The 22,852-nt window shown below is 43.0% G+C and overlaps 1 protein-coding gene across 1 annotated transcript in view; it reads right to left on the reverse strand.

The window, feature by feature from the left end:
• SPINT1 (serine peptidase inhibitor, Kunitz type 1) overlaps positions 1–22,852 on the reverse strand; it is a 78,566-nt gene that overhangs the window by 15,059 nt on the left and 40,655 nt on the right. The window contains exons 2-6 of the mRNA XM_033951341.1: positions 21,771–21,922; positions 12,368–12,506; positions 8,811–8,981; positions 6,358–6,393; positions 2,344–2,469 (exon numbers count right to left, since the gene is read on the reverse strand). Of these exons, the coding sequence (XP_033807232.1) occupies positions 2,344–2,469; positions 6,358–6,393; positions 8,811–8,981; positions 12,368–12,506; positions 21,771–21,922 (624 nt within the window). The remainder of the gene's footprint in view (positions 1–2,343; positions 2,470–6,357; positions 6,394–8,810; positions 8,982–12,367; positions 12,507–21,770; positions 21,923–22,852) is intronic.

The following is a 22,852-nucleotide window of genomic DNA, read 5'->3' on the forward strand; positions in this document are numbered from 1 at the left end:
GGGGATTTTTTTTTTTTTTAATGTGGGGGTGATCAGCAGGAGGAGGAGGGAATCATGATAAGCCTGTTTGCAGTTTCCCCTCCCTGCCATGATCAGCTGATCAGGGCTTCCCCCTGCTGGCTCTTGCTTCAAAGACAGCAGAGGAAGCTGCAAGTCAGCTTATTAAGCAGCCACCCCTCTGCACTCTGCTGACTCTTTGCTGATCACAGCTCCGGAGCCATCATCAGCTGGGAGATAAGGAAAATGGTAGCTAGGCAGCTCCAGAGTTGCCAGAAAATAGCAAAAGTAAAGGGGGGGGGGGGAGAGCGTTCCCTTTTGTGCATCAGAAGGAGTGCTACTGAGCTCCTTGTGATGCATTTGCATAGGGTTCTCTGTGGCTGCTACAAGGATCGATAGCAGCCAAGGAGAATCCTATTGAGCATCGGCAGGAGAGTTTCCTTACTTGTAAGACTGCTTTAATGACTCTTACTGGCATGGAAACCTTTTGTGCATCGGGCCTCTGTCCTTAATGGACTCATGATCTAAGTTTTTGTACCTGGGACAATAGAGGGTTAAGTACTTGCCCAAGGTCACCAAGAGCTATAGTGGGAATTAAACCCAGTTTTCAGCTGACTGCATCAACTATCAGGATTCCCAGTGAATATGCATGAGGTATTTGCATACAATGGAGGCAGCGCATGCAAACAGATCTCTTGCATATTCATTGGAGCAAATTGCAGCCCTCAACAGAGGATGTCCACCCATGTTCCAGCTCATGCACAAATGTATGTACAAATAGCTTTGGGTGGCAATATAGATGTGTGTGCTTAGATCTATTCATTAATGCAATTCTCAACAGCCTAGCACTTTTTTCTTTGTTCCAGCACACCCCCACCTCAGTTGTCTTCTGTTTTATCTATAATATCTAAGGAATCCAGTAAAGAGAAGAAACGGCCATGAAATCCCCACTAATGCTGACCGCAGGAAAGTAAGCTCTTACACCTCCTCAGGCCTTGCACCCAAGAAGGCTGAGCTCAATGCCAAGGCTGTGTCTTCTGCACACTTCTTTGCATCTGTGCTGACTAGCTAATAGCCTTTTTAGCATGGATTAAAATGTGTTGTGCCCTGGTGTCTATGCAGGGCTTTGCATAGAGATAGCTCATGTGCAAGACCCATTTATACATAGGTCTTCCTTGCCCTGCAGATCCTGCAATTGTGTGGCTTTAATATGATCTTTAACATATAACGCTACTCCCCCTCCTTTTCTTCCTACCCTGTCTTTCCTGAACAGATTATATCCCGGTATACACTACATCCCAGTCATGGTTCTCCGTGAACCACGTCTCCGTGATTACCACTATATCCAACTCCTCTTCTTCCATCATAGCTTCTAGATCCAGAATCTTGTTTCCCATACTTCAAGTTTCAAGTTTATTAAATTTTGATTTTACGCAATATCAAATATTTCAATGCGTATTACATAATTGAAATGTACAATAAAAAAAAACTGGGGTGACAAATACAAATAAGACAAAATTATACAAACTAATCATTATGTATTATTAATACAAACTGAAACAAGTGGGTAAAGATAAAATGAAATTACAATTTAAAAAAAAAAAAAAAAAAAGAAATTTTTAACAATTAAGGTTTATACATAAGGGTAGGGTAGGTGAGAAAAGTGATGAAGGAAAGAAAGAGAGAAAGAAGAAAAAAAAAAAAAGATGTTTTGATAGAAAAGAAAGAAATATAAGATTAAAAGAACTCTTTTAATTTCTATGTTGATTAGTATATACTGCTTTCCAGACATTGCCCCCCTTTTCCCATCCGTGTACAATCCCCAGCCCATTGCCTGAGCCAGAGCATTTAGTGGGCAGAATTTGAATAAGATGAAGCATTAGTCATGGCACAAATGTCAGAGAGAGCATTCACCACATAATCCACACAAGACAAGAGGAGCTGAGGCCTCGCATTCTGAAGTAAGATTGTGTACTAAAGTCAAGCTAATCAGTGTACATAGTAGAGAATGACATGGGGACAAATTTTCCCCATACCCATAGGAACTCAATTTCCCCATCCCATCCCCATGAGTTTTGTCACTGTCACTGTCCCTGCCCCATTCCTGTAAGCTCTGTCTTAACCACACAAGCCTTGAACACTTATGGTTTTAAAGTGTTTGAGGCTTGTGCAGATGAGGACAGAGCTTGCAGGAATGGGGCAGGAAAAGAACTGTCCGGGACGGGGCGGAAAAATGAGTTCCCACGGGAACGGGGAAAAATTTGCCCCCGTGTCATTCTCTAGTGCATAGCTTAGCACACTTTACTGGGTCAAGTCTTAAGTATGAACAAACGTTTTAATACTTACATTTATCACAGGACGTCTCATCTGACTGATCTGCACAGTCTGGTGTTTTATCACACTCTAGAGCACTGTCAATACAGCAGCCATCAGCACATTGGAATTGACTGGGCAGGCAGAGTCCATCACAGACTACAATAGAAAGAGAAATTACAGATTATACACAAAGTTTCACATTCAAATGAACATTATATAAGAAGGGAGGAATAATCTTGTAATCTCTAGAATTATTTTGATGGAAAGAAACCAGAAGTCCATCAGGTTCGTGCTTAATCGGAATGCCCAGACTTAGGGTTTGTGACCATCTAGAACAGTGGTTCCCAAACCCTGTCCTGGGGGACCCCCAGCCAGTCGGGTTTTCAAGATATCCCTAATGAATATACATGAGAGAGATTTGCATATAATGGAAGTGACAGGTATGCAAATCTCTCTCATGCATATTCATTAGGGATATCTTGAAAACTCGACTGGCTGGGGGTCCCCCAGGACAGGGTTTGGGAACCACTGATCTAGAAGGTAGCAAAAAGCCCTGCAAATATTTAGCCATCTTCCAAGAGGAAATACATTCTTGAAACCAACAGGGTAATTAATCTTATTTCATTAATTGGTCAATTTGGATCTCAGCTCACCGTAATATCCAGCAACACCCTTACGTTCCAGGATGGTGATGGTCAATTGGTAGGCCAGTTGTCATATGTGGCCCTCTAGTCAATTTTGTGTTACCTCTTGGATCCAGCTGCCACTTGTCCCAATTCCCAGGCAATCACCATGTGTCTCTCCTCTCTGCAGGCACTGCTAAATAAAATAGGGCCTTGTTGCTTTCACTCATGTGCTTACAGTTTGATTCTAAAGGGCTGCACGGAGCCCACATTCGATTGGCACACAAGGTAGCTTGCCCATCCCTTTTAATGGCGTTGGCTATATGCTGAAACAACAAAAAAGTCAAGGGAGGTGTCTTTTCAACCAATGATTAGTCTTTATTCAAAACAGTCCCAACAAGGATCCCAGTTTTGGTGTGTAGGAGACGCCTTCCTCAGGGGCACCAAGGTCGAAAAAGCTTTCTTGTGCTGCACAAGAAAACATTTTCGACCTCAGTATTTTTCAACAAAGTGTCCCATGAGAAAGGCATTTCCTACACACCGAAACTGGGATCATTGTTGGGACCACTGTTTTCAATAAAGACTAATCATTGGTTGAAAAGACACCTCCCTTGCCTTTTTTGTTGGTTTGGTCATATCTCAAGGCGAGGTGTTCTTCTGTTTGCTTGATTGCCTATGTGCTATCAAGAAGGAAGTAAATAAATGCCAAGGTGTTTGGACCTTGGTTAAAGTTTGGACAGAAGTGATGGAAATAAGTGGCACAAGGACTGCCTATGCACAAGGTGACACGAGGGATCCTATGGAGATCCGAGTCCTCTTAAGGAAAAGCAAGATCCAAACAAGAGGCTGAGGTTAGATCAATGGTATGGGGACTAAGCCATCTGCCCCTGTACACTTACTTCAGAATTCAAAGGAAGAGGGAAAAGGAACAATGATAATGAAAGAGAAAATAAGAGGAGAAAAGAGTAGATAAGGTAGAGAGAGAATATGGAGGCTGCACTGCTTCCTTTAAGCTGAGTGGGAGTCTTCTGACTGCATTACCACCAGTGTGGAGTGGTGCTTCAATATTGTGTTTTCAGTCGCTAGAGTTTTATCAATTGCTGTATTTATTTTGCCATATTTATACAATGTTTTATATTTACTACTACTACTACTACTACTTAGTTATTTCTATAGTACTATCAGATGTACACACATGTAAGAGATGACCTCTGCTCCACAGAACGTACAATTTATTCAAGACAAATAAAAGATTAGGGCGTTTCATTTATTATGTGCGATTAATAAAGAGCCCTGGTCCTCACTTTCAAAACCTTCCATGAAGCAATTCCGTACCACATGAAAAGTAAACTACAAATCTAATTCCTAAAGCGACCACTGAAGTCCCAAGGAGAAAAACGAATGACCATACCTCCTGGCTGCTCCCTCAAAACTGAAACACCCCGCAAACGCTCCTACTCATATTTCATACCCAGACTTTTGCACACCATCCCCCCATCTGTTAGATCACTAGATGGACTCTGGAACTTCTGGAAGGCCGTGAAAACCTTCCTCTTTACAAACCCAGTGCCTTAAAAGTCATTCACACAGAAATGCCACTCAGTCAATGCACTACGCTACCTAATCTCACCAGATGCTACTTAGTGCATATGTTTTATTGTCATGACTATATTGTAATTTATGTAAATTATGTCACCTCTACCCTGTCTCGATTATTATGAATGTACTTTATAACCCGTTCTGGGCTCCTTTGGGAGGATGGGCTAAAATAAATAAATAAATACAAGCAGCCCGAGAAGATGAGCTTTCAGGCTGGATTTCAGTAGGATCATAGTCAGAGCATTATGAACTGACTAAGGAAGTCTATTCCAGGTGTAAGGGACAGCAAATTGAAAGGAAAGGAGTTTGGAGCTGGTGGTGGAAATGAGGGGGGACAGAGAAGCATGACCTAGCCAATGAATGGAGGGATGGAGGGAGAGGAGAAAGGAGATATACCAAGGTGCTGCAAAGTCAGTAATAGGTGTTTGAATTGTATATGACAACAGATAAGGAGTCAATGAAACAACTTGAGCTGAGGGGTTATGCGAATGTAGCAACACTGGTGGAAGATAGTCATGTTGCAGAATTTTGAAGAGAGAGATGATCTACGGTAATGTGAGATCTTCGAGAAACATATAACAGTAACATAGTAAATGACGGCAGATAAAGACCCGAGTGGTCCATCCAGTCTGCCCAACCATACATGCTCCATAAATTAATTTAGTTTAAATGGTCCTTTTTCTTAGATATTTCTGGGCCACAAACCCAGAGCCCTGCCCAGTAGTGTGCTTAGGTTCCATCTCCTGGAGTCTCCATCAAAGCTCACTCCAGCCCATCGAAACCCTCTCCAGCCTGTCCTCAAATGAATGTCCATATACAGGTCAGGTCGTGGAAGCCTGCCCAGTAACATAGAAACGTACTGGCCTTAGTTCCTTCAATGTATACCCATTATTTTCTGATTAGAGATAAAGTTGCAGTAGCCTAAGTAGGAGGTGATGAGTGTAGAAAAGGGTTTTGGTGGTTTGCACAGAAAGAAAAGGACACATTTTGGTGATGTTAGAGAAAGAAAGGAAAATTTATGTTTAATGCCTGATAATTTTCTGTCCTTTAGTTCAGGGGCATCAAACATCAGCTTTCATCAGGTCAGGTTTTCAGGATTTCCCAAATGAATATGCATGAGATCGATATGCATACAGTGGAAGCAGAGCATGCAAATAGATATCATGAAAATTCATTGGGGAAATCCTGAAAACCCAAATGGATTGCGGCCCTCAAAGACCAACATTGAACAACCCTGCTTTAGTCACGGCAGATGAATCCAGAAACAAGTAGGTGCACTTGTCTCTTGATTCATCTGATGATGATGATAGGGAGGAATGACACATTTTAGCATTATATTGGATATGTTCAAAGAAAGAGAAGAATCAAAGATGACCCCAAGGTTACGAGCTGATAAGACAGGAAGGATGAGAGTGTTATCCCTAGAAACAGAAAGAGGAGTGGTGGGTTTGGGGGGAAAGATAAGAAACTCAGTCTTGGCCATGTTCAGTTCGGGTATTTATATGAAATACTTTGATTTGATTTTTTTTTAAAATTTTGCTGTGTCATCTCTATTGAACTAGTGTATGGGTGGGTAATCACAGTCCTTGAAGGCCATAATGAATATACGCGAGATCTATTTGCATACAATGGAATCAGAATGAGCAAGTCTTATGCATATTCACTGTGGAAATCTTGAATACTTGACTTGGTCGTGGTCCTTGAGCCCCCTTGGACTAAAAGATGAAATAATGAGAGGAAACAGAATATGTCTCAGCCTCCTTGCTCCCTCAACACATGTTTCTTTGACACTGGTGCATTTGGAAGAAAAGTGGTGCCTTACCTGGACTCACTCGTCTGCTGGCTGGGTCTGGAGGGCCTGACAGAGACAGAAGGATATTTATTACAAATCATACTGAATACATCTATTCAACACTGTCAACTTCCTCGCCACTTTCCTGTCTTCCCTCTTCACTTGCTTGCTGCTACTGGCTCTGCAGGGTTCGGAACTGTGTCTTGCGATACCATGGCCAGTATCCCAAGCAACTCACACACTCACAGTATCACACAGTCACATAGTAGATGACGGCAGAAAACTACCCTTATGATCCATCCAGCCTGCTCAACAAGGCAACTGTAGCCACACCCACCAGGTCACCCATTTTTAAATGCTTGTTGTGACATCACTATCATATCAACCATATAGGCAGCCAAACATGATGGGGATGATAAGTTGAATACATACAGGACTTAAGCTAGGAATTAGAGAATGACACGGGGAGCGATCCCCGCAGCGAACCGCTGCGTGGCTGCGGTTTGGCTGCGGGTTATGGTGACCTCATTAGCAAATCACCGCAGACGCGGGGACAAATCCTTTCACCGACCGCAAAAACGGTGAACAGATTTGTCCCCGCAGGCCAATGTCCCCCCTTCTAGGAACCGCTATTTACCTGTGTTTTCACCGTGCTCCTCATTTGTCAGATCAACCCTTCCTGCCAATAGAACCCGCCCCCCCCCCCCGACGATCGCCCTCACTGGTAGGAGGGTGCCCAACCCCTCCTGCCGGCACCCCCAACGGCCCCCTATATCGCCAATAGGAGGGTGCCCAACCCTTCCTGCCGGTCCCTCCCCCAACAAACCCCGCCATCCCGAAACACCACCCTTAATCTTACTTTCCAAGTTGGACCGGACAGCTCCTCGCTCGTCTGGCCAGCAGGCCTGCCTCCGTCCAAATGAGGCGGGCCCGCCCCTCCCCTCCCCTGCCTAACCCACAGGATCCTAGGGCCTGATTGGCCCAAGCACCTAAGGCCCCTCCTATAGCGGGAGTGGCTTTAGGTGCCTAGACCAATCAGGCCCTAGGATCCTGTGGGTTGGGCAGGGTAGGGGCGGGCCTGCCTCATTTGGACGGAGGCAAGCCTGCTGGCCATACGTGTGAGGAGCCGTCCGGTCCAACTTGGAAAGTAAGACTAAGGGGGTTCCGGGGTGGGAGGGTTCGTTGGGGGGGGGGGGTCCAGCAGGAGGGGTTGGGTACCCTCCTGCCGGCGATCTTAGGGGAGGCCATTGGGAGGACCGGCAGGAGGGGTTGGGTACCCTTCTGCTGCGATTGTCGGGAGGGCCGTTGGGGGGGTCTACAGGAGGGGTTGGGTGCCCTCCTGCCGTGATCGCTGGGGGGAGGGGAGACTTGCAGCCGTAGCCGCGGTCACTATGCTAATCACGGCAGGGAGATCTTTGCCGCGATTAGGTACAGCGGCCGCGTCTACTTACCATATAGCAGGGGTGTCGAAGTCGGTCCTCGAGGGCCGCAATCCAGTCGGGTTTTCAAGATTTCCCCAATGAATATGCATGAGATCTATGTGCATGCACTGCTTTCAATGCATATTTATTGGGGAAATTCTGAAAACCCGACTGGATTGCGGCCCTCGAGGACCGACTTCGACACCTGTGCCATATAGGCTAACATTGTAAGCATTTAAAGTACATGTCGTGTTTGTTTTTGCATTGCTAGCCCCAGGGGTGGTGGAAGATTAGTGATTGAAAAACTGTATGAAAAATAACTATTTTAAATTTAGTGATCAAAATGTGTCAGTTTTGAGAATTTATATTAATTAATTTTTTCTCTGCGTGTTTTGTTTTTGTATAGTTATTAACTAATATTTAACTAAGTTTTAAAGTTTTAAAGAATGTTTCCTTTATACGTAAATAAAGAAAAGTGAATGGGATTGCAGTGGCGGTGACGGGGCGGTGAATGGGGTGGCAGTGGCGGTGACGGGGCGGTGAAGAGGATGGTGAGACGGGGACGGGGCGGTGACAGGGATGGTGAGACGGGGACGGGGCGGTGACGGGGATGGTGAGACGGGGACGGGGCGGTGACGGGGACCAATTTTTTCACCGTGTCATTCTCTACTAGGAATCAACAGCATGCTGCTAGCTGAAACAACCCCTGCTGTGTGACCTCTTATTATTTTGTTACCTTTTAACAAGTGAAGCCTCATATATGAAAACAGAAATATGACCTTCTTTGACTGATAAATGTATAAAACTGAAGCAAAGTGTGTTTTATAAAACAAGACAGGAGTACTGGTGACGTTGGTAAGAAATTAAAGCTCACATCACATTTCCAAGACCAGCATGTTTATTTCTAACCAACCAACCATAAACACATACAAATTACCCAGTGCCCGTCTTAGCCCACCTGCCAATTTCATACCTTCAACCAGACCTCCCCAGTCTGGACCTAAATTTAAGTATAGACTCCAGGAAACAAGAGCCTACTGTCAGAAGTGGAGGTCACCTCACCTGGGATATCTTGGCAGGCAAGTTTACATCCCTCCTCCCTCAAGTAATTATTTTTGTTTGGCTTGCAACCACCAAAGATGAATTCCTCACATGCCTGAGAGCTTGAATTGTAGTGCCAGCGAGGGAAGGAGCCTCGACACAAACCCACTTTAGCAGGAGCAAGGCAGTGCTCTGAAATGAGCGAAAAAAGAGAAGAAAAAAAAAATGCCAACAATAAACAAAGTTAATTCATAGATCGTCAAGAAACCACAATTGCTACTGCAATACCAAGAGAGTCAGTCATAGTAGACCTTACAGTGTGTGTTCATATTACCTTCTCACAGACAAAAAAAAGGAAAGAAGCTATTAAAAGAGCCAGTCACTTTCCTATACCACTCAGAAGGGGTACATATCTTGCACAAAGGGCCAAGAACATCCTTAGAGAACAGAGCAGGGAAAGGTCTCGTTTGCCATCATTTGTACAAATGCTAATGATTTGACATTGAAGTGTGGAAAAGAAAAACAATGGCGGGGGGGGCAATTCTATGACTGGGGGTCTCCATTTATGGTCACCAATTCTAACACAAACCACTAAAACTAGGAAAACCAACCCCACGTACAACAGAACAGAAAAAAAAAAAACAAGTGGGGAGTGGAACTGTACATATCAAATTTGGAAACAACAAATTTATTAATGTAAACTTAATTAAAAACTGAGCACATATACAAATACATAAATATAAAGTCCTTAGTCTTTAGTGACCTGACTTGGTCTGTGTTTCAGCCTCTAGCTGGAGGCCTGCCTCGGGGGTGATGGAGGCAGTCCACTAGATGGTGCTGTGGTGCTTCAAATTCAAACTTTAAACTTCTGCGCTCAGGGAAAAACTCTGATAAGTAAGCAAGCAATCAAGCTGTGCAACTTGAAAGTGAAAACACCACAGCGCCACCTAGTGGACTGACTCCGTCACCCCTGAGGAAGGCCTCCAGCTAGAGGCCAAAACATGGACCATGTTGGGTCACTAAAGACTAAGGACTTTATATTTATGTATTTATATATGTGCTCAGTTTTTAATTAAGCTTACATTAATAAATTTGTTAATTTCAAGGCTGATGTGTACAGTCCCACTCCCCATTGTTTTTCTTTTTCCACCAATTCTAACACAGCATCTGTGCACCAAGGTGCCATTATAGAATATAAGCATAAACCTGATTTGGCACACCTATATTTTGGTGCCACCATTTATTCCAGGTCAATGGCAGATGTAAATGGACATACCTAACATAGTACAGTGGAACCTCGGTTAGCGAGGAACCCGGTTTGCGAGTGTTTTGCAAGACGAGCAAAACACTCAGCAAACATTTGTCTCGCAAACTGCGCCGATAAACAAGCACTCAACAATGGTGGCCCAGGGGTGAGTACCTGCCGGCGGGTGCTGCAGCGCTTTCAAAGTGGTGGCTTCCTTCCCTCGGGGTCCCCATGCGGCTGCCCTCCTGCATGCTTGTACGTGGTGAGTGTGTTGTCGGGGCAGCGGCTAACTTAGGAGAGGAGAGGCGAGGTCGTGTGCATGCTCGCACAGGATGGTGGCCGGCTTGGATCGGGAGTAGAGGTCTTCACGGGAACGAGGATCGTGGGGTTCCCGCGGGAATCCCCCCTAACCCATGGGACTCCCACGGGGACCCCCCTCTTGCCAACGGGACTCCCACAGGGATGGAAGGCTTTGGAAGCAGGGTTCGCCCATATAATATAATGGACACGTCAGCCTTAGTAAAAGAGGGGTTTATAAGTTGATTACCTGAACAGAAAACAAAAAAAGGGTTCCACCAAAGAGATTCCACAAGGAAAACAGCAGCGCAAACACAAAAGAAACTGGAATTGATGATCCTGTCAGAAGTAATTGCTGCTTTTTATGGGGACGAGCGGGGATGGAGGTAATTCCTTGCGGGGATGGGTGGGGACGGAGAGGATCCTGACGGGGACGGGTGGGGACGGAGAGGATCCTGATGGGGATGGGCGGAGATTTCTGTCCCCGTGGAACTTTCTAATGGGGAGCCGGGAGGCGCTGGCTGTGGAACAAATCTTCTGAGTTTGCATTAGGGCCTATGGGGAACTTTGCTTTGATAAACGAGCGTTTTGGATTATGAGCATGCTCCTGGAACGGATTATGCTCATAAACCAAGATACCACTGTATTTTGTAAATTGGAAAAATGCCCACAGCCCACCAACATGCAAGCCCCTTTGCATTTGTATAAATCAACACTTAGGTGTGATCTTATAGATGGCACCTAGTATGCTTGTGTGTGTAACTGCCACTTTGCAACTGAGAAGTGTAGGTGTCAAGTTATAGAATTGTCATCTTTCACACTTCAGCCCCCTCTCCCCCAGGGCATGGCCACCAACATTGGATAGTTTCTTCTAAACTGGAAAAGTGATACAGAAAATGCCATATTACTTGAAACATCGACAAAAGTGCGATATGCTGAGACCAAAGGAGCTGCATTTTTTGTGTGACTGGTGTTAAAATGTGGAACACATTGATGGAGCAATTATGCCTTTATGTTGACAGATTGAAATTTTTAAAACTATTAAAAATGCAACTATTTTTATATGCTTTCATGTAAGGATAGACTTACAGGTGGGAAGTGGGCAAGAAATGTCATAAAGACTCAGTTTTTTGCAATGTTGATTTTGTTATGTATGTTTTATATGGAAACTGTCTAGATATAGATGATAAATAAATTTAAAAAATAAATAAGTATTAAAAGAAAAAAAAATGAAGGGTCAAATTTAAAATAATAATTAAAAAAAAAAAGTCCAAAAATTTTCACATCTCTATAAAATGCCACAGAAAGAACTAACTGCTCGATATGGCTCTTGCCTGCTTTGGTAGATGTCATTGATAAGACAGCCAGGTGCTAATAATGCACTGAAGCATGGACACTTGTCTTCAGGAAGCCTGTAGCCAGTGCTCTAGTGTGAAATTCCATGTTCTTCCACCACTGCAGTGCTTAGGGACTCAGGATTTGGATCCCTAATTTGTCACAATTCCAAGACTGCTACAGAAAATTTCCTCTTGCTCAGGAGTACTGCCTAGGGTTAGCAGATTTTCCAAGACATGTCCTCTTTTTAGAGGATATGTCCAGGCGTCCGGATGGCTTTATCCGGGTTTTGATAAGCGTCCACCTTGGACCGCGGTGGGAGGGCATCTTGCTTGGGCGCTGATGCAATACAGCGACGTCATCATGTTGCATCCGCACATAAGCAGATGTAGTCCCGAGAAAGAGAATAGGTTAGGTGTGGGGCTGAGGCAGAACGGGGCATGCCTGGGGGGTGGGAGTAAAATCTGATAACGCTCGTACTGCCTGCTGCCCCATTACCTTGTTTGATCCACTACTGCCATCAGCTCGCTGCAGCAGTACTAGCTCCTTCATTCCTCGCCCCAGCTGCTATCAGTGGGGGAAGGGAGGAGGGGGTAGATAACCGCCACAAGTTGGGAGGGAGATTTTTGACAGCAAGCAAAAGGGGGAAAAAAAAGGAGTAGAAGCTTCTGGTTTTTCTAGAACACTGCACCGTACTAACCCTTCGTCTCCTCTTCAGTAAGGACAGTGATGGTGACCTTAGTGGAGCTCTGCTGCCCTATGGTGTCGGTGACTGTGAGCTGGAAGATGTACTGTCCTTCAAGGAGGTTGGATACTTCAAGCTGGTCTAATCCCTTCCTCTGTATAAGAAAAAAAAATTAAACAAGGGATTTTGAGCAACAAGAATTAAAACAGCAAGCAATTATTTTAATGGTCTCTACCTGGCTATATCATAGACACGTGGTAAGGCACTTCAGATTATACAACATACAGCAGCTGGAGTTATCTACATATGAGCATATCATTCCATCTTAGATTAGTCTACACTAGCTCCCTAGTCAGTATGGATCAGCTTCAAGACTCATTCACAGAGCTCTAAATGGTACTTATCCATTATATAGGGCCCATGTATGAAAAATCTACTTGTCTCCTCGGGCACCATCTTTAGCGAGGTTGCACTTGCCAAAGCAAGAGCAGCTGCCTTTTCTATTGCAGGCCCTTTGCTAAGGAGCAAGCTGCCAGAATAAAATGTGATTAGAACTTATTTGATGTATTATAAGGCAGCAAAGACTTATTTGAAAAGCATTTTAGGGCTCTTTCTTCAAAGCCGCCATAGAGGTTTCTACCGGGGACCAGCAATTTAAACACTTCAACGTTCATAGGAATTCTATGAGCATTTACCTCAATGGCTCATGGTAGAAACCTCTACCTCAGCTTTGTAAAAGCCAGTGTCTATCTTTTTATAGGTGATGAGAAGTTATTGATATAGGATCTGAATTCTTTGTAGCTGAAATATATAAATTAAGAATTTTTTTTATTATGCATATATGTATATTACAGCTATATGTTTTTTAATATTTATTTTTGTTCTTTGCAGCTTTGATGTTGATATCAATGTTTATGTCAGCCAGCTTTTGCGCCTCCGTAGGTTATGTAGCTCTCTGGTTGAATTCAAAAAGCAATCAAAACTATTAGAACTCCGATTTATTGAGCGAGGCTACCCCAGAGGTTCTATTAAAAAAGCGTATTTAAGAGCACGATACGCCCAAAGAAATCTTTTGCTGCAGTATCGTAATGAAGAAACAACTGATAGAATTGTGTGCGTTAATCCTTTTTCTACACTGGTAGGTGAATTTGTGGCCATTATAAAAAAGCATTGGCACATTATGCAATTATCTCCATGCTTTAGAGAGTCCCCTTTTTGCTTACAAACGGTCTAAAAATATTGGTGAAATTCTCCGTAATGTGAAACATAATGTAAGGAACTATAGAGAACGACTCCATACTATCTGCAAAAACTGCCAATGGTGTGAAACTAGTATTAAGGGACCCTCTTGGGTGAACCCAATACAGATAGAGAATTATATGCCAGGGATTACTCTGATTGTAACAGCAAATATATAGTCTATATGATTTTGTGTCTCTGTAATAAGATCTATATAGGTAGGAGTAGTCGTCCAATAAAAATACGCCTAACAGAACACAAATCTCATATCAATACAAAAAATTTGCAAGCTCCGCTTGTAGCGCACTGGTTGGAGGCAGGCCATACTATGGAAGAGATCAAATGGAGAGTTATAGAGGTTATAAAAACTGGGTGAGAGGGTAGTAACATTGATAGTTTTCTAAATTTTTGTGAACAGAAATGGATTTTTGATCTAAATACTGTAACACCTATGGGACTGAGTAGTGAAATAGAGTGGACATCTCTTACTTAACTTTAAATTTCCCGCTGCTATGTAGATTACTCTGTTTTGATTGGTTTAAAAAAATCACGTGATGAATGGATATTTAAATTGCTACACAGACGATGACACTATGTTGCAAATAAACTCTAGACTGACAGTGGGTCTGAATACCGGTAAGAAGTGGCTAGATTAATGATAATACAAAATGTTTTGTCTTTTAACATATTTATCTTTTGGTATATTCTTTATTTAGGGGCATCTCCTTGAAACAGCCTTAGCGAAACGTGGGTCCATATCGGAGTCCCATTTAAACGCCCAGATAAAGAAAGTTAAGTTACTATTAATTTAACATATAAAGATATACTGAACTTAAGAATATAAGAATATTTAATTTAAGAGAAATAGCGAAGGTAAGACCAATGAGGAGGCTAGCTACATTGGAACTCTGTATAACAACAGATTTTGTTCTGTACAGATGTAGCCACTGAGGTCTTACCTTAAACTATACAAATAAAATGAAAGAAAATGAATAACATCATGAATATATAGAAGACTAACTGTGAGAAAGAGATATACCAGAAGATATGTTACAAAAAAATAATTTAAAAAAACTTTCTTCTCCTTATATGTAAATCAATGAGGATCTATATCTTGCGTTATGAATATGTTTATTAAAAGACATTTTTAAAAATTGCTTAGCTAAACAAAAAAAAAATATATCAAAGAGGTTTTCAAAATAATCCATAAATATTAAAACAGAAAAGAACTCCTTTTAAATAGGAAAGATTAACATCCACTCATCCATATTAAAAGACATCAAAATGTGGGCTTGATGGGATTTCTTTGTTGATTATTCATGATTTATGTTGTATGCATAAGTTGTTATTCCCTATCTGTGTACATTTACTTGGTTGATGTAAATTGCTAAATCTGCAAATAAAAAAAATAAAAAAAAGACAAACATCAAGTCCAAACATTCAAATCCAGAAAATTTCCATGAAAATCCAGTCTCATCAATCTAGATTGACAGCTAATTTTAAAAAAGAGAGCTTTAAGTTGTCTCTTAAAATTCTTCAGGGATTCCTCCTGTGAGCTAGTGGCAAGTTATCCCAAAGCATTGATACCAGATAAAACAAATGCACAATTTATTGTTTGAGAAACATGCAGCATAATGATATTGCTGAAGGGTTGTCGGGTAAAATTTGCCTCTTTGCGAATGATACCAAAATCTGCAATAGAGTAGACAGGCCGGATGGTGTGAACAACATGAAGAAAGAACTGGCGAAGCTTGAAGAATGGTCTGAAATTTGGCAGCTAAAATTTAATGCTAAGAAATGCAAGGCCATGCATTTGGGCTGCAAAAAACAGAGGGAACGGTACAGTTTAGGGAGTAAATAACTTATGTGTACGATGGAAGAGCGGGACTTGAGTGTGATTGTATATGATGATCTTAAGGTAGCCAAACAGGTTGAAAAGGTGACGGTGAAAGCTAGAAGGATACTAGATTGCATAGGGAGAGGTATGGCCAGTAGGAAAAAGGAGGTATTGATGCCTCTGTATAAGACTCTGGTGAGACCTCATCTAATATAATAAAATGCTAGGCCGCGCATGCGCACTCAAAAGTCGTGTTCCCTGATCCGTCGCGAAAACACGAATGCGCATGCGCGGCCCCAGCTGCGGTGGCGGCTGCTTTCAAATAAAAAAAAAAAACAACAACTTACACAGCTGCGGCGGCCTTCCTCACCCCCGCCTCTCACTCTGCATGCTACCGGCTCCTCTCTCGAACTGCACCAGACTCTGCTGTTCTTCGGTCTGCCCTGCTCCTTGCCTTACTATATTTTTAAGTTGAAAGACGAGGCAGCGGCTCCTCTCAGGATCCCCACCTGCATCGGAAGTCCAATGCAGTCGGGGATCTTGAGAGGAGCCGCCGCCACCGTGTCTTTCAAATTAAAAATATTCTAAGGCAAGGAGCAGGGCAGAATGATCTTCAAAATGGCGGCAACTCGATCTCCGTTCCTCCGGGGGGGGGGGGTCTGGGAGGAGAGGGATCGCGGCCACTCAGTGCACCCAGCGAGGAGCCCAGCGACTTTCCGCTGCCCAGGACCCGAGTCATTTGCCGCCCCCCCCCTGTTCCCTTACCGCGGGCCCGACTGGCGATTTAAGCAGCGTGTGCATCAGTCTTCACACGCTGCTTTGGGCCCTTCTACTGCCCTGATTTGCTCCGGACGTGCCAGAGTAGAAGGACCTGAAGCAGCGTGTGAAGACTGATGCATACGCTGCTTAAATCGCCATGTGGAGTCGGGCCCGCGGGAAGGGAAGGGGGGGCGGCAAAGGACTCGGGCCCGCGTTTGTAGTCGCGACTGTGGGAAGGGAAAGGGGGTAGAGGAAACGCTAATGCTGCTGAACAGGGAACTGGTGTGGGGGGAGGGAAATGGAAGAGGGAGGGAATGCTGCTTTGCACACACACAGAGAGAGGGAGGAAGGGAGACAGAAAGACAAGAAGAAAGACACAGGGGCAGGTGCACAGGGAACTGGTGTGGGGGGAGGGAAATGGAGGGGGAGGGAATGCTGCTTCGGACAGACAGACAGAGGGAGGAAGGGAGACAGAAAGAAAAGAAGAACGACACAGGGGCAGGAAGATATACAGAAAGACAAACAGACAAAGGGGGCCAGGGACAGAGACAGACAGAAAAAAAGACAGCGGGAGTCGCGTCAGGAGGGGTGCGGGATGCCGCAGAGGGAACTTTTCCAATGGGTGCAACTGGGCGGCTGTCGGGAACCTCTGATCAGGGGCAGAGCAAGGTAAGTGTATCATAGGGATAAGAAGGAGGAGGGGGGAGAAAAAGGAAGGGACGCCTACTGCTGGACAGGGGAAGAAGGAAAGAGGTGCTGATGGACAGGGGGGGGGATGAAGAAAAAGGAACGGAGGCCTAATGTTGAACAGGGGGAGAAGGAAGGTGCTGCTGGACAGGGGGAGGTAAAACAAAGGGAGAAGTGCTGCTGCTGCATAAGGAGAACTGTGAAGGGGTGGTGATGGATAGCCAAGGAAAAAAAAAGACAGAAAGAAAGAAAATGGCTAAGGAGAGAGAGAGAGAGAGAGAGAGAAAGAAATAAAGAGAGAGACACACACACATATATTCTAGCACCCGTTAATGTAACGGGCTATAAGACTAGTTTAGAATATTGTGTACAATTCTGGAGGCCGCACCTTCAAAAAGATATAAAAGGATGGAGTCAGACCATAGGAAGGCTACTAAAATAGTGTGTGGTCTTTGTGATAAGGTGTATGGGGACAGAAGATCTCATTCTGTATACTTTGGAGGAAAGGTGGGAGAGGGGAGAAATGATAGAGATGTTTAAATACCTACGTAATATAAATGTGCATGAGTCGAGTCTCTTTCATTTGAAAGGAAACTCTGTATTGAGAGGGCATAGGATAAAGTTAAGAGGTGATAGGCTCTGGACTGGAGTAATCTGAGGAAATAGTTTTTTATGGAATGGGTGGTAGATGCATGGAACAGTCTCCCGGAAGAGGTGGTGGAAACAGAAACTGTGTCTGAATTCAAGAGGGCCTGGGATAGGCATGTGGGATCTCTCAGAGAGAGAAAGATAATGGTTACTGTGGATGGGCAGACCAGATGGGCCATTGGCCTTTATCTGTCATCATGTTTCTATGGTCACCAGTATCAAGAAACAACTAAACATTCTCTTGAGGAGAATGTGTGGTATTACTGGAATATGGGGTAGGTGATTTTCTTATGTTTTCATTGAAATCCGCTTAGGTTTTAGGCAGCTTAGAAATGAGAAGAATACAAAGAAATGCAGGCATGAATACCTGGAAGAAAATGCAGATACACCTAAAAATGTTAGGCTTTGTGATTTAACATTTCTGCTGCAGTTTTAATCTATCAAAACAGAAATTATCTTAACAAACCTATCAGGAATCTGCTTTCCTATTTGAGATTAAAAATATCCTTCCAAATGTTTAAGAAGGGGCTTCAGAGACTTGTTTGCGGATGCATTCAGCATTTAAAAAATTCTTCTCATTTGGAACTCTTGTCAACCATGGGACAATGTGGGTTTGGTGGTCAGCATGAACCTAGAACTACTATTCTTCCTTTCTCTGAGATTTTTAACTTCTACCTTTTCTTTCTTCTTGCTATGCTCTCTACTTGGTTTTGAAGTAAACCACCGAGACAGCAATTCCAATTGGTTTTATATCAAACAATGAATAAACTTGGTATCGAAGTTCAAGTACCATAAAATGCTTAATATGTAGAAATACTAGGCTAGTATGTGATTCGTTTTTTCTGGCTGAGTCACTTCGGTTGGGAGGCATGCATTTTGGCTTAAAGTAGACCAGACCTTTGACTTGCTATCTTAAAATTGTGTTAGTAAAACAAGCAGGTATGACTCTAACACATTTTTTCTAACACACCTTCAATTACTACAGGTTATGATTCAGAAGCAGACATTGAGTGTTATTTCTCCTCTTGGCTCTGGAAACCTCACCCCACATCTTGCATTCCAACAGAGTTTTTCATCAAAAAGCACCACCTTAAAATGGTAAACATTTCACCTAGATGCCTCAGCTCACAAGCACAAAAAGAATAATGCAAAAGGACCTGCACTTCACAATGAAACAGAACAGAACTGCAAAGGATGGATGAAGACATGATCACCTGGAACAATGTCATCAATTAAAAGCTGAATATATAGTGATAAAGAACACCACCCCTCTCTCAAAGGGCAGCAATGTCCTGGGTTTTGCTTCAAGGGTACTGAGCACCAGGACTTTTTCCCTTATTTGTTAGAAGAAACCCATGGTCCCAAACTATGAACAGAAGGGTTGAGGCACTGCACTTTCACACACCTTTATATAAGAACATAAGAGCTGCCATTATGGGATAGACTGCAGGTCCATCAAGCCCAGTATTTCCTGTTTCCAAAAGTGGCCAACAAGTACTTGGGCAAGATCTCAAATAGTCAAAAAAAAAAAAAGTTGCTTATTCTAGGAATAAGCAGTGAATTTCCTACATCCATCTTAATAATGGCTTATGGACTTCTCTTTTAGGAAGTTTATCAAAAACTTTTTAAAACCCTGCTAAGCTAACTGCTTTCACCAGTCTTTGGCAATGAATTATATTTTCTCAGGTTTGTTTTACATCTGCTACTTAGTAGCTTCATTATATGACCCCTAGAGTCCTAGTATTTTTGGAAAGAATAAATAAGTGACTTGCCATCACTCACTCCACTTGACTCAGTATTTTATAAACCTCTTATCATATCACCCCTGAGCCATCTCTTCTCCAGAATAACCCTAGCTGCTTTAGCTTTTTCTGAAAGGGAAGTCGTCCCATCCCTTTTATCATTTTTGTCACCCTTCTTTATACCTTTTCTAATTCCACTATATTTTTTTTGAGATGCAGTGACCAGAATTGCACACAGAAAATAGAGGTGTGACTACATGCAGAATAAATATAACTCAAGACAAGGTGTTCTAAAAGGAGTTAGATAGATACACAGAATCCCCAACTCTCCAATATAAAAAAAATATTACAATTACCACATGAAAGGCAAGTGGATTGATTTTTTACTCCATCAAAAATTTCAGTCTAGGGGACACTCATAGTTACAGGGAAATGCTTTTAAAACCAATAGGAGGAAATATTTTTTCACTCGGAGAATAGTTAAGCTCTGGAACATATAGCAAGAGAATTTGGTAACAGCAGTTAGCATAACTAGTCTTAAAAAAGGTTTAGACAAGTTCCTGGAGGAAAGGAACTGCTATTGTCTGCTATGTCTGCTATTGAGACAGACATAGAGGAAGTCACTGCTTGCCCTGGATCAGTAGCATGGAATATTGCTACTATTTGGGATTTTGCCAGGCACTTTTGACCTGGATTGGCTACTGTGAAGATGGAATACTGGGCTAGATGGACCACTGGTCTGACCCAGAAAGGCTATTCTTATGTTCTTATGATATGTAACCGCCTCCGGGAGAAAAGATGACCAAAGTTGCTAGGTGTCAGGTCAAAAGCGCGCCGGGACAAAGGCGCGCCCAGACAATTGAGCGCAGCGTGTACCGCCGCGCCGCTCTAAATTACTGTTTTTAGTGCTCCGACGGGGGGGCGTGGGGGAGAACCCCCCCACTTTACTTAATAGACATCGCGCCGCGTTGTGGGGGCGTTGTGGGGGGTTGTAACCCCCCACATTTTACTGAAAACTTCACCTTTTCCCTGTTTTTAGGGGAAAAGTTCAGTTTACAGTAAAATGTGGAGGGTTACAACCCACCAAACCCCCCATAACGCCGGCGCGATGTCTATTAAGTAAACTGGGAGGGTTCCCCAACAAAAACCCCCGTCGGAGCCCCTAAAAAACTGTAATTTAGAGTGGCGCGGCGGCACGCGTTGCGCTCAATTGTCGGCGCGCGCTTTTGTCTTTCGCGCCGTTGTCTATGAACCAAGTTGCTAAATGTTAATAAACCCAAGTTCACCAGTCCTAACCTCTTCTGGTTGGAGGGATTCCCTCAGCAGATGAACTTGCTTAACCCTTTCAGGACCATAAGGATCGTAGGCCAACTTTTGTGGTTTTGACGACATTTTTATGGTAAAAAGGGCTTGCAGATGCCAAAAAATTGATTTTTTTTGTGAAATATCTTTTTTTTTTTTAAAAATCACACTTCTGGCTTATGGACAGTGTGGCAAGTGAATCTTCTCGTCAATCTGGCAACGACGCTAATGAATGAATGTCGGAACCAGTTTGTTTACATAAAGGCAGTATCATATGGAATCCGTACATATCAAATTTAGAACTGTAGACTATCCCAATCAAAATTTATAGGATTTTAAAGTTATGGGACAAATATGTTCCTTGGTCCTGAAAGGGTTAATTATTTAAGACTGGTTCATATTGCAGAACAGATGACTTGTTTTCACTCCAAGAAGACAGGTTTTATGGCCCAAAAATCTTGGTTTATATTCAAGTATATATAGTATGTTGCAATAAACAATTGAAATTTAGTGGAAAAAATTGAACAGTCTTCCTTGTGATGTTGGGTTGCCGATTTAACTGTCTGGATAATAATGCATGTGCATAGTTTAGGAGACCAGAACATGAAATATCAACACTTATTAGCAATGCCATTTTTATGCTCTTTACCATTATGTCCTTTTTCTTGTTTTGAGTTTCTTGGTTCTAGAGATAGGATCTCTCACATGACACAATAAATCATCTTAAAAATGCACAAATCTCATGCTTTTATGGCATGTACTCAGTTTTTCTTCTGAAGAGCTATCAATTTTCTATAGCATTCTTAAAATATTTAGTTACATTTATTAAATAAACTAAAATTTCTGGTTTATCTTTAGGTGACCACCTAAATGACACACACATATAGCATTTAAGCATTTTTACAAAGGGGAACTGCCCCTTTCTTCTCTGGCATTTCTCTTAACTCCTGCAGGCTTTGCACACGTCAACAGTTATAACGATGGATCAATACATTCACAATCCAATTTTTTCCTGTACTTCTAGGGCAAAGAAACTTTAGCACGTTCCCCTCCCTACCTCCAAATGATAAAATTGATATTAGCTTTCTCACTTTGATACTGGTTGCACAATCAATCAGGGGACGGGTGACGATGAGAATGCTAGAGAGCAAGACCCCTGTTCTCTGGACATTAAAAGCAGCAACTCAGGCCTGCCTTCACTTACTTCTGTTATCACAGATGGGTCACCGCTGATCAGCTGCCAATCATAGGCATCAATCCCTTGATCATCCCAACTCTCGATGCCACTCAGAGTCACAGACCTCAGGGGCTGCACCCGTATATCTGTACCAGCTCTGGCTATGGGAGGGCGATCGCCTGGAGGAAAACAGGAAAGTAGTAAGCATCATACTGCAGTCACACTTGTTAACAGGTTTCACTGAAATGCTTTATGGAAATGACTCATTTTCCCTTCCAAATATAAAATTCCTTCCTTTAGTATCAGTTGGAATAGTGCTACCACAGTGGGAGGAGCAAATACTATTGGCCGAGATTGGAAAGAAACCATCTAATAAAGGAAAGGGGATGGGACTTGACATACACATCTCCCTCCGTATTCGCTGTGATATGGGATTAACAGACCCGCGAATACAGAAGAAACCGCGAATAATATTTTCATATGTTATTCGCTGTTTTCTAGTAAAACCCATCGTGAATATGGTGAAACTATAAATAACATGGTGGGAGACTAGGCCTGTTCCTGAATGAGAGGCAACACACGGTGAAGAAAGTGCCGGGAATCGGCGATTTTCTCTGTAAACGCTTGGAATCAGCGATTTCTCTATGCAAGCTGATGTAATTCGGGGGGGGAGGGGAGGAGCCAGCAAGCTAAAAACCGTGAATAATCAAAACTGCAATTGCTGAAACCGCGAATACGGAGGAAGAAGCGTACTGCCTTTCTGTGGTTATATATTATATACAGGTACTTATATTGTACCTGGGACAATGGACAGTTGAGTGACTTGCCCAAAGTCACAAGGTGAACCCAGTTTCCAGGTTCTCAAGTCACTATTACAGTGACCAAGTTAATAAAGGGGATAGAACTCCTCTCATATGAGGAAAGGCTATAGAAGTTAAAGCCAGAGAGTGACGCAGGGACAAAGATTCATTCCCATCCCCTCACCGCCCCTGCATTTTTATCCTTGTCCCCCTCACTGAAGCACATTTTTCATCCCCGTTCCTGCAGGCTTAAATTTTCTTCCTCGCATCTCCCCATTCAAAGCAGAAAGATGATTTAATGCAATTTTA

Source organism: Geotrypetes seraphini, chromosome 7 (genome assembly GCF_902459505.1).
Source record: "Geotrypetes seraphini chromosome 7, aGeoSer1.1, whole genome shotgun sequence".
Taxonomy (NCBI): domain Eukaryota; kingdom Metazoa; phylum Chordata; class Amphibia; order Gymnophiona; family Dermophiidae; genus Geotrypetes; species Geotrypetes seraphini.